This window comes from Cygnus atratus, chromosome 5 (genome assembly GCF_013377495.2).
Source record: "Cygnus atratus isolate AKBS03 ecotype Queensland, Australia chromosome 5, CAtr_DNAZoo_HiC_assembly, whole genome shotgun sequence".
Lineage (NCBI taxonomy): Eukaryota > Metazoa > Chordata > Aves > Anseriformes > Anatidae > Cygnus > Cygnus atratus.
The window spans coordinates 20,486,474-20,502,336 of record NC_066366.1 but is presented as its reverse complement, the minus strand read 5'-3'; the positions used below and the strand labels follow the sequence as shown (position 1 = coordinate 20,502,336).

General features: G+C 34.5%; 1 protein-coding gene across 5 annotated transcripts in view; it reads left to right on the top strand.

The window, feature by feature from the left end:
* Positions 1 to 15,863, top strand: part of NPAS3 (neuronal PAS domain protein 3) — a 624,784-nt gene that overhangs the window by 300,979 nt on the left and 307,942 nt on the right. For all 5 annotated transcript variants that reach the window (XM_050710846.1, XM_035552119.2, XM_035552117.2 and 2 more), the window contains one exon: positions 8,270 to 8,352. In XM_050710846.1, coding sequence (XP_050566803.1) covers positions 8,270 to 8,352 — 83 coding nt within the window. The remainder of the gene's footprint in view (positions 1 to 8,269; positions 8,353 to 15,863) is intronic.

Sequence of the window (15,863 nt, the reverse complement as noted above, 5' to 3'; positions counted from 1 at the left end):
TGTTATATCTGGGTAAGTAACACATATACATCATTAATTTGGGATGAAATTGATAATTTTAAGGAATTTCATTATGCTGTCGTAATGTTTATGCATTTTTCCATTGATAGATCCAAATCTCACAGAGTGGGCATTTGTCTAAAACACTACCAAATGCCTCAGTTTTTAACCCCCTCAACTCACCCCATGTTTGTGTCTCCTTCTCCCTTGCCTTGCACATCTGTACTCACATATTTTTGCAGACTTTTTCTCCTCTCTCTTCAGAGCAATTGGACTTCTTGGGAAGTTCCTATCTCACTTTAATTATTGAGACCAATTTCATTAAATCTACAATGACATCTAAAACTTCTTTTACTGGCGGCACTTTCTCAGCTATTCTATCTATTCTTTTGACAGTTTTCAAAACATTTTTGTGCTTCTCACATTGCCCCATATTTGTGACTAATCCTCTCTGGACCTAAGTGTATCACTTTTCTCTCTTCTTTAAGAATGCTACTGTCTAACAATGTTGGAGTTGGACTTCATGATCTTTGGAGGTCCCTTCCAACTGAACTATTCTATTGACCTATGGTGGAAGAATAGTTAGAGATAACCTCCTTCATATTTTATCTATTCGTGGGAGTGCACTGTATGTGTTAGGATCGAACTCCATATACTTCCATTCTGTATATATTCTTCCTTCTCCCACATTTTTGCGAGCAAAAGGCAGTGTAGTAATTAATTGTAAACCAACCCCCTATAAAGTGAAGTTGATACTGGGAGGTAGCTCTAATTCAGTTATATCAGACATTGGTCCCTCCTCTCCATGCCAAAGTGCATTTTGCTACCTTGCAGAGAAGCTAACGACTAGAATGAACGTTAATAGTTACCCTTAATTGTTTTGTGGGTGATGTGTTTCTTTTGCTTCTCCTTCTATTGATTTTAATGAAAATTGTATGTTATTTACTTTGTGCCATTGTCCTCTGTGTGGTGGAAGATGCATGAAGTTATTCCTTCTCCTGTTTCTCTGGAATTTTGGCCAATGTTCCTGTATTTCATGGGAGGAGAAGAAAATTAATTCAGGAGTGCAGGCCCTTATATTTTTTCCCATGTGTTTCAATTTAAAGCAGTGGTGATTCTCTCTGCCACATCACTCCCTCAGGTGCTGCCATTCTTGAACTGGAGGCTTAGCCCTCTCCCTGAAGAATTTCATTGTCAAGGAGAAGAGTGGGGGTTCTCCCATGAAGAATTTTAATCACCCTGTCTGTAGCCCTTTTGAAGGAGGCACAATAGTTCCTATAGTAACTACTACAGTGTGGGAGAAAGGCCAGTGCTCCCTCCCCCAGCCACAGATGGAGAACTCTCTTTGCTTAGATGACTGGAAATTCTTGCACAGCAAAGCTTTCATACTTAAAAGTGAAAAGAAAAATCTCTGAAATCAAGTAGTGAAATGTACAAATAAGTGCTAATTAAGAAACAGTGTTCTTTGAGTTATCAAATAGAGAACATAAAAATCTTGAATATACTAATTTTTAAGGTGTGTTTAACTTTCAATCTTGGATTTTCTAATTTTAATAAGTTCAGAAAAGAGAGAGAAATATTTAGGACATGAGAAATCTTGCTTCACCCTCCCACCCGACCCCCAGAGAACAAATCCTGTGGGAAGGAACAGATCCATAAAGCAGATGAAAATAACTGAGGAACAGGCGCATAAAACAGATGAAAACTTGCACTAAGACAGCCACTTCTCTACTTGCTTTTTTCCATTCACCTAGAATCCGGGGGAGGGGGACACACTATTCCTGGGAAACGCATCTTCAGATCTTTTGATTCCAGTCCAACAAGTGATATAGTACTTTCTGTTTTTTCGACATTTTTATTTGATCAGTTTTATGTTGTAGAAAGTAAAATAAGCTATTAAAAATGGTTTTTTTTAAAGTTTAAAAGTATTAACTTGAATTTGAAAAGCAAATTTTATTAAAAAATTTTTTAATCCCCTGAGTTTTTGATGAAACGCTATAGATGATCTACTTGAAATAAATAACACACCTGTAATCCTGTTAGGTAACATTTTCTTAAATTAACCAGTTCGTTCTTGATAGCTACTTAGTTATTCAATGGAAAGGTTTGGTTTATTTTCTGAGCAGTGGGTTCTCCAGTAATGAATACATGCTGTGTACTAGTGACCAGAAGATGGACGTCTAGAATAATAGGCATTCGCCTGCACAAAAAATAGATTTGAAATGCCATTGTTAGCTTTGTAAGTCGATTATCGTATATTGCATTATGCATCTTACATGTAGTCCTTTGTGACAATTTTGTGCTGATACTTTATTGCTGTGATACTTAGTTGGTAATGGCACAGCATTAATGATTCCCATAGCTTTACTAAACCAAGATAAAATACTTTTCCACATATGTTGCAACTCCATCTGAGATTTATTTCTTCTTCCCATCTGTGTGGGTGGATGTTATAAGGGACCTAAATTTTGGATCCCATGATGGTTTACGATGAGGTAGACTGGTGACATCATCTACTTTCTTTGGATACCCTTTCCAATTTAGAGGGCAAAACCTCTGCTTACATCATGCTGGTTGCCCACCATTGATCACACTTTAGAACAGGATCTGAATATATATAATCTATACCTTATGTCCTCAACATACATCTCAGGCCTGCAAGTTGATTCTTGCTAGAGATTTCTCTCAAAACTTAAAATCAGTGATAAATGGGGTGGCAAAGAATGATCAATAGAAAAAAAAGAAAAAAAAAAAAACGTAACAAGGTATTAAATATGAAGTTAGAAGAATTAAAAGCAATAAAATGTTTCTGTGGATTTTACAATACGTAAATACTAGTCTGCTTTCATGAGCCTAATGTTGGTTTCACATTCTTCTTCTCTCACATTGCATCTTCTGTTGTTCAGTCTAGCCCTCCATCAGTGTCCCTATCTCTTCTAAAACAGAATTTATGGGCGTTTCCAAATCATTTGCTCATTGGAAAATCCCAGGGTTTTAAAATGGCATCTCACTTCTTCCTGTGAAACTATTCTGGTTATCCCATTCACCTTCACTGTTCTTTCACAAGCATTTGGGGTTGTTCCTTGAAATAACAAAAGAGAAATCTTCATGTAGAATCTACTTTACATTGAGGAAAATGTATTCAAAACTCTGTTGAAATTCCTATAGGCCTTTTTTCTACTTTGGAAAAAAAAATCTGTAAAAGAACACTTAGAAAATTATAGCCATGTTCATACTGTGCACTGCTTTACACATGTAGTCATCTGAGATGATTCAGACAACTCTGCTTCTGTTTTCTTATGCTCTCTTATCTGAAATGATCATGTATTTTGTTGATACCTATCAGATGACACAGGGTCGTCTAATATTTCTCTTATAATATCTCATCTAATACCTGAAAGGTATGCAGTTAACCTCATCTGGTTACATATTTTGTGAATAAAAAAGATAATGGTCTTTTTGGTAGGCTGTTTGTGAACTTTCGTATTTATGCAGGTCTGCTCAGGCTTTGCTAATTAAAGTCTGACTTTTTTTTGGCATAATTAGAACTCTTCAAGATCAAAAAAGTGAAGCATGGGCTCTATTTTTTTTTTAATAACTATTCAGACAGCAGATTACCTAAACATGTAGTGGGATGGGCCTACCTCTACCTCTCCTTTCAAGCATACGAAAGGTGCTGCTCAGAAGAGTTAAAAATAAAAAGAAATTAAAAAATGAAGATTTTGAGGCTAATTGAATAAAGGCCTTTCTAAGTAAATATAATTTCAGGAGAATTAATTTAAAAGTTCAGAATAGTTTTAAAAAATAAATTATCAAAGTAACAGCATTTTAAAACTTGGTCTGAATTGTACCAAACATTCCACAAAACCAATTTATGTTGAGATGTGGCACGCAACGTCTCACAAAAGTATTTTAGGGAGAATATTATTGTACTGGTGGTACATTTTCATTCTTAGAGCTCAAAAAATATGGCTTCTGTTGAATTAGTGTTCTCCCTTCACTAGGAGAAGGTCACAGTGGACATCAATTTTTGGTCATTCTGTGCTCCAGAGGCTTAGAAGTGAGTTAGAGGAAATCCTGTCTTATCGGGATCCATGGAAATCTTTGTTAGGCAGTCTACATTTTTCTTTCCCATAGCTTCCCACTCCTCCTAGCACAATTGAAAATGCTCTTGAGATTGCATTAAGCATGCTTAGACTGCCCCCAAGACATGTTGAAAGGGATGTGGTTCTTCCTTCACCTCATGCAGAGCCAGATTAGTCATTGAGGGAGAAAATTTAAAGAGGAATTTGTGAGGAGTTAGAATTTTTTCCTTATTAATAGCTTGTTACAGAATAATCCTGTGCCAGGAATAGACATGTCAGTCATATCAATCTGGATAGTAAAAGTCATGATCTAACGCTATGGAAAGTAAAAGATTTCAATGGGGAGACTCCTCTGCTTCAGCACAACAAAGTGTATTTTGAAATCATTCTATCTTCTTGTCACTATTAGTACTCAATATTTGATAGCAATATTGATTTAGCCAGCTTTTTTGTTAACCAGAATTTTACATTCAAGCCTTAAACTTTGTCAATGAAATGTAGACAGTATAAAATATGACCACGTATTAAAAAAAAAAAAAAAAAAAAAAAAACTATTGAGAGGAGTTTGTTCATACTACTAAAATAGCAGAAACTTGGAAGAAGAATTTAACCTGGGTTTGGAACTTGTTTCCTTTGTGACTCCTGTTCCAGTTGATACACATGCTTCAGCCTTCTCCATGTCCTGATTTCCCCTAATTCCTGATACTCAAAAAAAGAAATTAATCCCATGAAAGGAATACTTTGTTTCTACATTTAAAAAAGAATCTACTTTTTTTTGTTTTGTTTTGTTTTAAAAAGATATGTATACAGATCTTTAGGACTGTGAAGTTCATTGAACTGCTTTGATTTATATGTTCTGATATGAATTCTAAATCCCTTGCTTTCCAAGTTTTCCGTGAGCAGCTAAACTGTATCTGTTGATGGTTCCATCCACAGGGGGAGAGATTTAGAGATGACTGTCTGTGGCTTATATGATGGGAGCCAGTTCAGTATTTATAGTTCGTTTTGAAATTTCGTAAGAAAATAAAATTATGGCCTATTTTTTAATCCAACCATTTCAGTCTATGTCTTCCTTTCATCTATTGTCTTGCCAATGATCCATTCAGTACAAATAAGAGGCTTTGTGCTGTGATTGAACTGTGAGATTGCTGTGTTTTTAAAATCTGTCAATGTGATATGCATCTGTATACTCCAAATGGTGTTTCTTCTGATGCAGATACCTATATTGAGAAATCTTCAAAGCTCAAATAAGTAAAATAATGATGCAATGAAGTCAAAAGATCAAAGAGAATAAGTTTGTTTTACCTGTTCTAGGTATATCTTAATATTTTTGTCTCATTCCTCAAAACGTGAAGAATAATGGTTAGAGAAATGGAAGAAATACAGAAAGGGCATATTTAACATCTCTTATGTTACCAAAAAAGAGTTGCAGTATGGCTACCAGAAGCAGAATGGTTTTCTGCTTAACATATTTATGCTGGTTGTAAAATTAGGAACTGTCATTACAATACCACATCACCTGAGTAAGTGCAAGACGCATAAATCAAGGAGTTCTGCTATAAAACTGTCAATGATCTGAATGGCTTGAAAGTACTGCAAGGTATTTGTGTACATGTATACCAGCCACTAAGATACAGGCATCAATAGAGGATTTAACTGACAATTTTAAAGCTAAGATGTGGCCCTCTCATGTTTTCTAGTTAACTCGCTGACCTTGAGTCTTTTGATTTGAGCTATAGAACTGAGAGCGCCCCAAGTATGAAGAACTGATGACTTACCTGCAAATATCATTTAAAGTTAAAGATACTGTTTTTAAAGTGTTACATTGCCTTCATGCATTTTATTCAAGTTATTATACTCACGTGCTAAAAAACTGCAATTAACATCATAGAACTGGAAGCAATATTCTGTATGTAATGGATACGCTTTAAAATGCCAGTGGATTGTAAAGGTATGATGTAGTGCAGGAAATAGAAAATTAATTGGAAGACAAATTCCAAGTGGTGATGTGTTCAGATAATGTGTGGAAAATTTAACGCAGTCTAGATGGAAGAATGAAACAACCTAAAGGATTTAAGCAGGTTGTTTGTTCTTTCAGCGGTTGATTTTGCTTTTTGCAGTGCTCCTATGGAGACTACTATGAAACAATGCTTAACAGTCCAGAACTGCAAACTTCCTTTTTGTTGCTGGTAGATTATAAATGAAATGACATTGGGGAAAAAAAAATTAAATTAAATTAAAAAGCGCTAATTGATAGCATGCACAGTGGGGACACCAATAATCTTCGCAATGCCATATATTCTGTTTAGTCCTATAACTAAAGCTAAAGTTTCTCTTAGAAATATTGGTACAGCTCCTATGTAAGCAAGGCTTTGATAACATATCTGGAGGCTTAGTAAGGAGAAAAGGATCATCTTTAAGTCTTGTGTCTGAAAAAAAAAAAGGAAAGAAAAAAAAAAGAAATTTAAAGGAGCCTTAGTTGCTAGCAAGTTTGATGTACTCTGATTTTTTTCATGAAATAGGCATTACTGTAAATAGTAGGCATCACTATAGCTATAGGAAAGATAAGACTGAAAAGAAGCAAAACGATTTAGGATCAGAAGACTGATACAGAAAAACGTAATAGCGAATAAGTACTTAAAACTAGTAAAAGAAGAATATTATGCTGATGTGTCAGGCGAGTCACTTTGCTAACTAATGTTAAAAAACAAGTACAACATATCTGTCTATTACCAACTTTAGTTGAAGTGTAAAGGAGAAGTCTTGAAGAAGACATTTTCTTATATTGGTAGCATCTGCATCCTTAAATATCTTCAGAGAAAAGAAGAGGGCTTAGAAAACACTGGGTCTAGAGCAGTCACCATTTGTAATTCTGAGTCTGAATCCATTAGCAATGAAGCCACATGTTTGCCCAATATAAATAGTGTAGAATTTCCTGCAAGGAAATTACATGAAGCATCAATAAGGAATGATATTACATTTTTAGGTTAATATGACTATCATTACTTGGCATATATCTTTTCTTACTGATATCATGTTTGGCAGACAGTATCGTAGAAGACTAAAAAAACATTGCTCTATATTTTGTTCTCATTGGTGTTAAATTAGAGTGTTTAGTACTGACAGTCATCCATTCTACTTGTTTTAGTGGCTCCCTTGTTACTTCTTTTCTTACCGTATGTTGTAAAGAGGTTCCAAAGGCATTAGATCATCAGTGTCTTTGGATGTAAATGTTTTTGTATGCACTTTAAAACTTTACCTTTTCTGTCTGCTATGGATATGCCTGGCTTTGAAACTTATAGAAATGTTCCTGCAGCCCTGTGCCGTCTTCTCTGTGTTCTTTCTCTGGTCATGTGGCAAATACAGCCTAAACCAAAGAGGAAATCTCAGCTTGCAGTCAATACCTATGTTTGGTCACTCAGACTTAATTGCTGGCTTTGTGCTCCTGGCATAAAGAGTTTAACGAAAGATTAGTTTTATGATTTCTTAGCTTGTTTTCTAGTCACTTCTGCTTTTGAAACACAACCACTTGTTACTCACATTGTACTTTTAAACTATGTAATTTAAGTGTAGAAGTTTTAGGTATGTTTTCCAGCAACTAACATGGACACCTAACATACTACTTCCCTATAATTAGGAGCATCTTTGATATCTCGGATGTGATGACAGTGCAGCTGTTGCCAAATGTTAACTTTTTTAAGTTGTGTTTACTTTGTTTTAGTTTCAAATAAGATAAGTAACATGTTCAGATAAATCTCTCAAATATCTTCCTAAGTGATATTTAGTTCTCATCATTACATTTCAAAACATTTACATTATATTTAGTGTCTTTTTCAGTACTACATTCTGCATGCTATCATCATCATGTATGAAAAAAACTTCTACAGGAACTCAGGACATATTTGAATAGACTATTCATTTCCAGAGTTCCTGGACATTTAATAGCTTTTCTTCTTCTTCTTCTTCTTCTTCTTCTTCTTCTTCTTTTTTAAAAGAAAGATACTTTTATCCTCAAAATATGAGTCACTGAAAATTATGTACCAAATTTACTATATGCAAGGCAAATTTGAAATTAACACTGGTGTTTAAAATGCAAAACATATTTAAATAGTTAATGTGAAACGGTGTGATCAGGGATTAGAAATGAATGTGCAGACCTTGCAACATAACTGTTTTTTATTCAGTTATAGGTGCCCAGCGCAGGAGAAGTCCCAGTGCCCTTGCCATTGAAGTATTTGAGTCACATTTGGGAAGTCATATTTTACAGGTAAAAAAAAAAAAAAAAAAAAAAAAAAAAAAAAAAAGGCTTTTCCAAGAAAAATCAAAATAACTAGTCAAACCTATTTCTGCCAATAATTTGAATACTGTTGGTGTCAGCACTTATATTAATGAAATTTTAAAAGCTCACATTTCTTTCTTTTTAGAAAGCCCATGATTGGAACAATTTGAATGAGAGGGAGGGCAGGTGTTGTATAGATGGATCTCAATATTTTGTTGTTTTGAACTGTGCAGTAGGTGTTTGCTCGCAGAATGTATTTGTGTGTGTGCACGAAACAGTATTTTGTGTTGGTGATTTTATTTGTCTTATGTGTCATGTACAGATTTAGGGTGTTTTTCCCCCACTTTGGTTTATGTGCACTGCTTTCTTCTTTGATATCACTGTTGTCATGATTATGTATCACAAATTTGCAATAATCTGCAAAGAGAAAAGATGAACAGCAGCATGCTTCTTAGGTCTCCTTAGCTATGAGATAAAAACTAATCAGATATTTGTCAAAGAATTTAGTCACACTGTAAAAGGAGCTATGTTCCAGGAAGATTAGAATGAAAAAACAGTAAACTGATGGAGATGTTCTTATGCATGCTTTGTTTTGTCAGGGTTAGCACAGCCTTTCTTACGTTGCAGTAATCAAAGTGGAGCAGAAGCACTTAAGAACAAAATGTGAAGCGTTTTGTCAGCAAGGCAAAAACTCAGCACTATGGAAATAAGAAAAACACTCTTTACATGTAGTCTTTTCTAACTGCAGCACTGAATAACTGCACTTACTTAGCAATGTACACAGCTTCCCAATGCAAATATATTGCTTGGTATAATATCTTTTGAGAGGTACGAAAGAGGTAAATTAGGATATTATCATGAGAAATATTCCACTTAATTTGAAATGATTGAGAGCTATCTCTCCATACTACCTCAGCTGTGGCATTCAAAAGCATTACAGATAATGTCAGATTTTTCACATATTTTTAGAGTAACTAAATGCAGAATAGCAACAAAGATCATTTTAGGAAAAAATGAAATTAACCAGTAGAATGAATTTCTCTTTGGAGCAAAAATCATGAATGAAGTGACTTCGTTGTGCATCCTTAGCAAAGGTCTAGTTCAAGTTCTTGATTCTGTAAGCAAATGCTTGTGTTATAGTAACTGTACCAAAGGTATCTGCACCAGTATCTACAGTGCTGTTTGCATATCACACCGAAATGCTGTTATGCTGTCTCATAAGTGTAGAAAAAAAATGAATAAATAAACAACAGTTTTGTGATGTTCCAATTTATGTAATTTCTTCGTGTGGTGTTTTGAGTGTGTAAATATGTGCTATACATCCTAGAGGTATCTTGTAATACAAATTACAAGAAATATCTAGATAAAATCTTACTGAGACTGATTTATATATACTCTTTAGGTATTAGGTTTGATGCTATATGAATATATGATTCAATTTTTAAGAACAAAACTAAGGCGTCCACTTTGACAGGTTTATAGGTTGAACTAGGTGATCTTAGAATCATTCAGATTGGAAAAGATGTCTATGATTCTATTCTATGACAATGACTTGACATTTTAATTTTTTACTTATTGCATATTTTAGACTATATTTAGACTATTTAGTGATTTATTACTTATTTAAGCTAGGTTACACTTTTTTTTCTACTTATACATGATAAATTAGGTTTTCAGGATATGTCTTTCACGTAATACTAGTAAAATAATCTGTATTGCACTGTAATAAATGGATTAAGGATTTTCAATCAAAAATGCCATCAACATCATATTGAATATCTGTTGAGGTGTGGCCTTCTCAGAGAGGGTGGTGCTTTTACCAAATTACTCCTGTTAATCTCCTAATCGATAGTAGAAAGTTATACTCTGACATTTAAGAGAATAGACTGTTGATGATGGATAAAGGACAGAATGAATTAATAATGGTTGCAAGTTTATCATATGTTAAAATCTTATCTTAGCACAGTAATCAACACTTGGAAGGAAAGCCTAGGTCATGCATTCAAATGCACCACTTTTAAAAGATCTGAACAAACTTCAAAGTACTGTTTTGTGGTTTTATAGGTAGAAAAATAATCTCCAGAAAACATGTAAATCTCCAGAAGATAAGTAAAACAACAATCAGATAGATTCTGCAATGGAGTACTGTTCTAACAAGTTCTCATTTAGCTTGCTGCTCCTGAAGATGATATGCAAAGCAGTGTTGTGATAAGTATTGTTTGCAAATGAAGTAAACAACCTTACAGAATGATTATACCTTGGGACTACCTGTGTTTTTCAGTCTGCTATCCTGAGGAAGTTGAATTTATAGTTTGTTTAATCCCTTTTGCTATTAATATTTTGAAGACTGGGTTAAGTGTAAACTCAGAAATTAAGGAGCCTCTCTAATCCTCCTAATATTTTGATACTTCAAAATTTATTGACAGACACATGAGAAGCATAGTACAGTATGCTTAAAAAGGTGGATGTAGGTGGATGTTATTTACGACGATGTAAAAATAGAAATGGAGGTGTACCTTGTGATATTTTACATCTTGATTCTATAACCAAGAAGTCTCAGTCATGTCCACAAATCCAAGCCACAGTCAATTACTGTATATCATGCTGAAGAGATTCCTACAGTATGTTTGCAGCCAAGGAAACCAGCTGCTTGTGGAAAAAAAGAAACCCCAAAACATGAATATGTGAAATGTTGCCATATCAGTGTCTCCAAAGTCAGGGCAAAATAACTTTGAAATGTTTTCCAAGTAAGATTACCTGTATGATGAACAGTAGAAAAAATAGGTAATGGCAATATGTTCATTTTTTTTACATGATTTTTGGTTTGTCAGATAGTTTGTGTTTTGTTTTATTCTACATTTATCTTCTTTGGAAAAGTAGTGTTATAATGAGAATAGACTTCGATAAAGACATCTTCAGTTTTACATTTCTATGTATATATGTGGCATTTATTAAATAAATCCAGTAAAAAATTATTACTTCTATTGCCTGCTATTCAGAAATTTGGCTGAAACTGGTTTTAAAAATTAACAAAAAGATGATCGGTTTATACAAGGCACATGGATTTTTCCTGTAACTTCGCTGCTATTGAGGAGGTATGGAAAAGGGTCAGTACCCCCATATTCTTCATATAATCAGGAATGATCAGGAAATGTAGAACTAAATATAGAGAAAAGGGAAAGTTAGTGAATATATTTGCATATGCAAATTAGCTTAATTGATACTGCTTGCCTCTACAGGGATTTTTCATTACAAACTGGAGTGCTACATTGTTCAGCTCATATTGAGTAATTTAGTAACTAATGAGACCAGTTTGCACTAATTTGCATATGATAAATGAGCTTAATTGCAGTAAATAACTTGGAGGCATAATTACTTAATTTTCCTGTGTTGCATGGCTTTTAAGTTCACGTATGAACAACTCAAGATAATTTTGCATATTTAAATTAGTTGCTTTTAAAATTCTTGAACAAAAAAGAACACACCTTACAATCTGAACTGTAAAACAATTAAAAGTAAAATGTACAGTATTTTCAAATAAAATTTAATATCTATAAGATATTTCTTCCTTTAAAATACTAATGACTTCTTAAAGAATAAATATTTGGAATTATACAAAATGGAATAACTTTTAAAGTCAGAATAAGATAGAAAGATGGTATTCGTAACAATAATAGAACTGTGTATCTGAACTGTAGTGAGTGGTACACATTTTGTATTCCTGCATACAAGAGTGATAACTTTCATAATTGCATTCTTTGCTTCAGCAGTGCCTATTTTCTGTTAAGAAGCTGTAACACTTTCATATAGCATTATATTACCATACACAATAACTTAGATACTAGTTGTCTTAAATTGCATATACTGTCCTACCTCCACCTCGTTTTGTATGAAGAAATCCTTAAATCAGCGAGATGCTGAAGTATCAGATTGCAGCAAAATGCCTTTTTTTTTTTTTTTGTAGACTTGGTCAGTGGTGAGCACTGTCATTAATAACTCGTGACAGAGACTTCTACTCTTGAGTTTCACAAAAAAAAAAAAAAAAAAAGAAAAGAAGGATCACATTTTCATTTCTGCCATGCCCCTAAAATTATTGTCCATTATATCCTTTTGGTAGAATTGGTAGACTTGAACTACTGAACCAGACAGGGAAAGAAATCAAATGCTCAACTAACAATTGCATGAAGTGTTCAGTCACATAGCAAGATCTGTTGTGCACAGGTGATTTGCAAAGTAGATGACATTTGTTGAATTCTCCATCTGTGCCGTAAGGGGTCACATCTACTCTCCTAGAAGATTTTTTGTAGCCCTGCTGAATGGTTTCTTCAAAATTTCGAGACTCACTTTTCCCTTTTACTCTATATTATATCTATTTCTCATATTATGGAACCATTTTGAGATGAACGAAGGCCTAAGTAGTTGCAGTATTAGATTCAATGAGACAAAAACAACAGGATTCTATCAAGGTCAAAGGAAACAGAGGCTCAGTGGAAACATTCTGACCCCAAAGACTCTGTGTTCTTTGTCATCTTAGAGTCATGAGCCACAAGATGCAAAGCACATGCTCTGGAGACCCAGGAGTGGAACACAATTCAGAAAGGATAGCTGTAGTGGATGTGCAATTCTAGCCAAGATATCCCAGCCAAGTTATCTGTAGTATGCACTCAGGCTGTACGCCCTGTTTACTTTGTAGCATTCTCATTATCAGCACAGACTTGATCATGTAATGGTCCTAGGATGGGAGCACTGTTTGAACTCCCTGGAAGTCACATATGGCACAAATGCTATGGTTTGGCTTTACTCCATGCAGTGCTCCCAGACTCTCCATGGATGTGAAGGGCAGTCCAGTATTTTGTAAATATGGTTCATATTCTTTTCCCTGCCACTGGAAACCTCAGCGTGAGGGTAGAACTTCATAGAGATTTAATTGTCTTTACCTCAGTTCTCTGGAGAAACCACAGGTTGTTAGACCCATTGAGATTATTCTAGCTTTTCTGTATTTAAAGTCAGCAAGCAAACAAACCATATGCAGCCTATGAATGCAAGAAGACTAATGTATTACTTACATTGTGAACAATTGAAAAATGTCTTTTTCTAATAATTTTATTTTTTGTTTTAAAATATACATTTATTAATAATTGAGGTTAGATTTAGATTAGATATAAGGAAGAAATTCTTTTCTATGAGAGTGGTGAGGCACTGAAATAGGTTGCCCAGAGAAGCTGAAGAAACCCCATCCCTGGAAGTGTTCAAGGCCAGGTTGGATGGGGCTTTGAGCAACCTGGTCTGATAGGAGGTGTCCCTGCCCATGGCAGAGGGGGTGGAACTAGATCTTTAAGGCCCCTTCCAACCCAAGCCATTCTATAATTCTTTCCTTTTATTAATAATTCCAGCACTAAAATACTAAGTAATATGCAACTGTAGAAATATTTCATACATGTCAACATAGTATACTACTACTCTTCAGAGTAGGTCCATTACTAATTGTGAGAAACGTCCAGGATGAGTGCATCATCTCTGGTTCCTGTGAATCATTCCAGGTGATGCCATAACCATATAGAGTGGCTTAAGCTACATCTTGGTCACCATGTTATTTTGTTGGTGCATGTCACATAAGTTTAAGTTTCCTTAGAGAAAAAAAAAAAAAAAAAAAAAAAAAAAAGAAAAAAGAGGAAAATGAGTAACACTCTTCTTTCCGAGTGAGCACTTTAAAAGTTTGTCTTCTGTTTGCAGGTGGCTACTACCCGTTCTACCTGCCTTCCTCAATTGAAATCAATTTGTGTCTAGAATTGTGTTCTAGATGCTGATTCCATCACAGTCTTAGGTGTGTAACAGCTGCAAATAAGAGTGCATCATACATGTGATACTCTGAGAAGTATTCGTAATTACATCATTGATCTACTGAATGTTAATAAATATTATTAATATTTCAGTAGTTACAAAACAAAAGGCTTTTTCTCATATTCAACCAGAAAAATCAAGTGTTTTTATCAGGAGAATGTTTCTATTTTCTCCTAATAATGCAGTTAATGCAGCTTTATGAATCAGTGTTTTCAAATGCAACAAGTGTAGAAGCAAATACATGATTTGAAGGAAACTTCTATATCAGAACTTTTTTTCTCTGTTATCTGTATGGGTCTTGTCCTCTGTTTCTGTTACTAGTTTTGCAGCACTGTGATGCTCTTTGAAGGACAACGTTATTCTGTCAAGCTTGACATAGACAAAAAATAGAAAGAATTCACTATACATCTTCACTACAATATTTAGTGATGGTTGGAAGATGTTGCTACTTGCCTGTAACTACTATATTGAATATAACAAGACAATGACAGTATTCATTTTTTTCTAAAAACATCTAGCTTGAGAGCATTTGAGTAAAGATTTTCATGCACTGGAAGTGTGAATGTTCAGCATGCAGCCACTTTAGATTGTGAAATATCCGTGAGTTGTTTGTTGTTGTTTTGTTTTGTTTTGTTTTTTATTAAGACAAAACAAAGATTAGTGAACAGAATAAATTATTTACATTTTTGCAGTAATGAGTGATTGTGGATGAAGTACAACAATTGTGCAAAGTGTCATGGAGACAGAAGTTTTTCCTGTACTGAAAATAAGTACTAACATTTCACTGTATAAACACGCTATTAGGAATTAAAATTGGCCGTATGGTATGGATAATCATAACGGAAGAAGAAAATACATGGTTCTAAAATTTGCCTTCCCACAAAAATATTTGAATCTTGTAAAACTTTGGAGTATTTTAAATAGATATAAGCAGTACAGGTTGACATTAAGTTTGGAGGTAGTTCTGTGGCTGGCTGGACCACAACTGAGTAGAAATCCAGTTTCTTCTAATATTTGAATTATTACAGGGAGCTTCATCTGACAAGAGAATGTCAAGTGGAAAACAGACAGGAAGGTGTTGCAGTGCTATAAAATATTAGGGAGAAGATTTACCTTCTCATTTGCTATTTTCATTCGCTCTAAGTATTACATATTGAAGTTAACTCTGTGTAACAGTGATCAACACAGAAATAGTGACGAGACTAAAGGTGGGTTATTAATGGAGGATTTTTCCAGTCTGCAAAAGGTCTTAGCAGAAAAGACTTCTGCTGGCAAGGAGATTTGTGAAGAGCAGTTGCTAGTGGTGATGTTTGTAGTGGTGAGTGTACCTTTGTGAGGATGAAGAAGAGTGTTCAGCTTTTTGCAATCTGTATTGGGCTACAGGGATAGACTACTAACCATCCTGTGTTAGCATGTGTCAAAGGTAGGCAAAAAGAGGGAAATGTGAAAAAGCCAATAAAACGTACAAAATTTAGGGTATGGTGGAGAGCATAGGTCTGTGCCGTCTGTAAAAAAATATATATATATTGGGATGAAGTAGTGAATAAATTATGCATTAGTAGCCAAAATGAAGTGGAAATTAAGAGAGCAATTAAGAAAAGATAGTTGTTGCAGAACAAGCAACTCAGCAAAGTGATACCGAACTTTCTCTTGGCAGC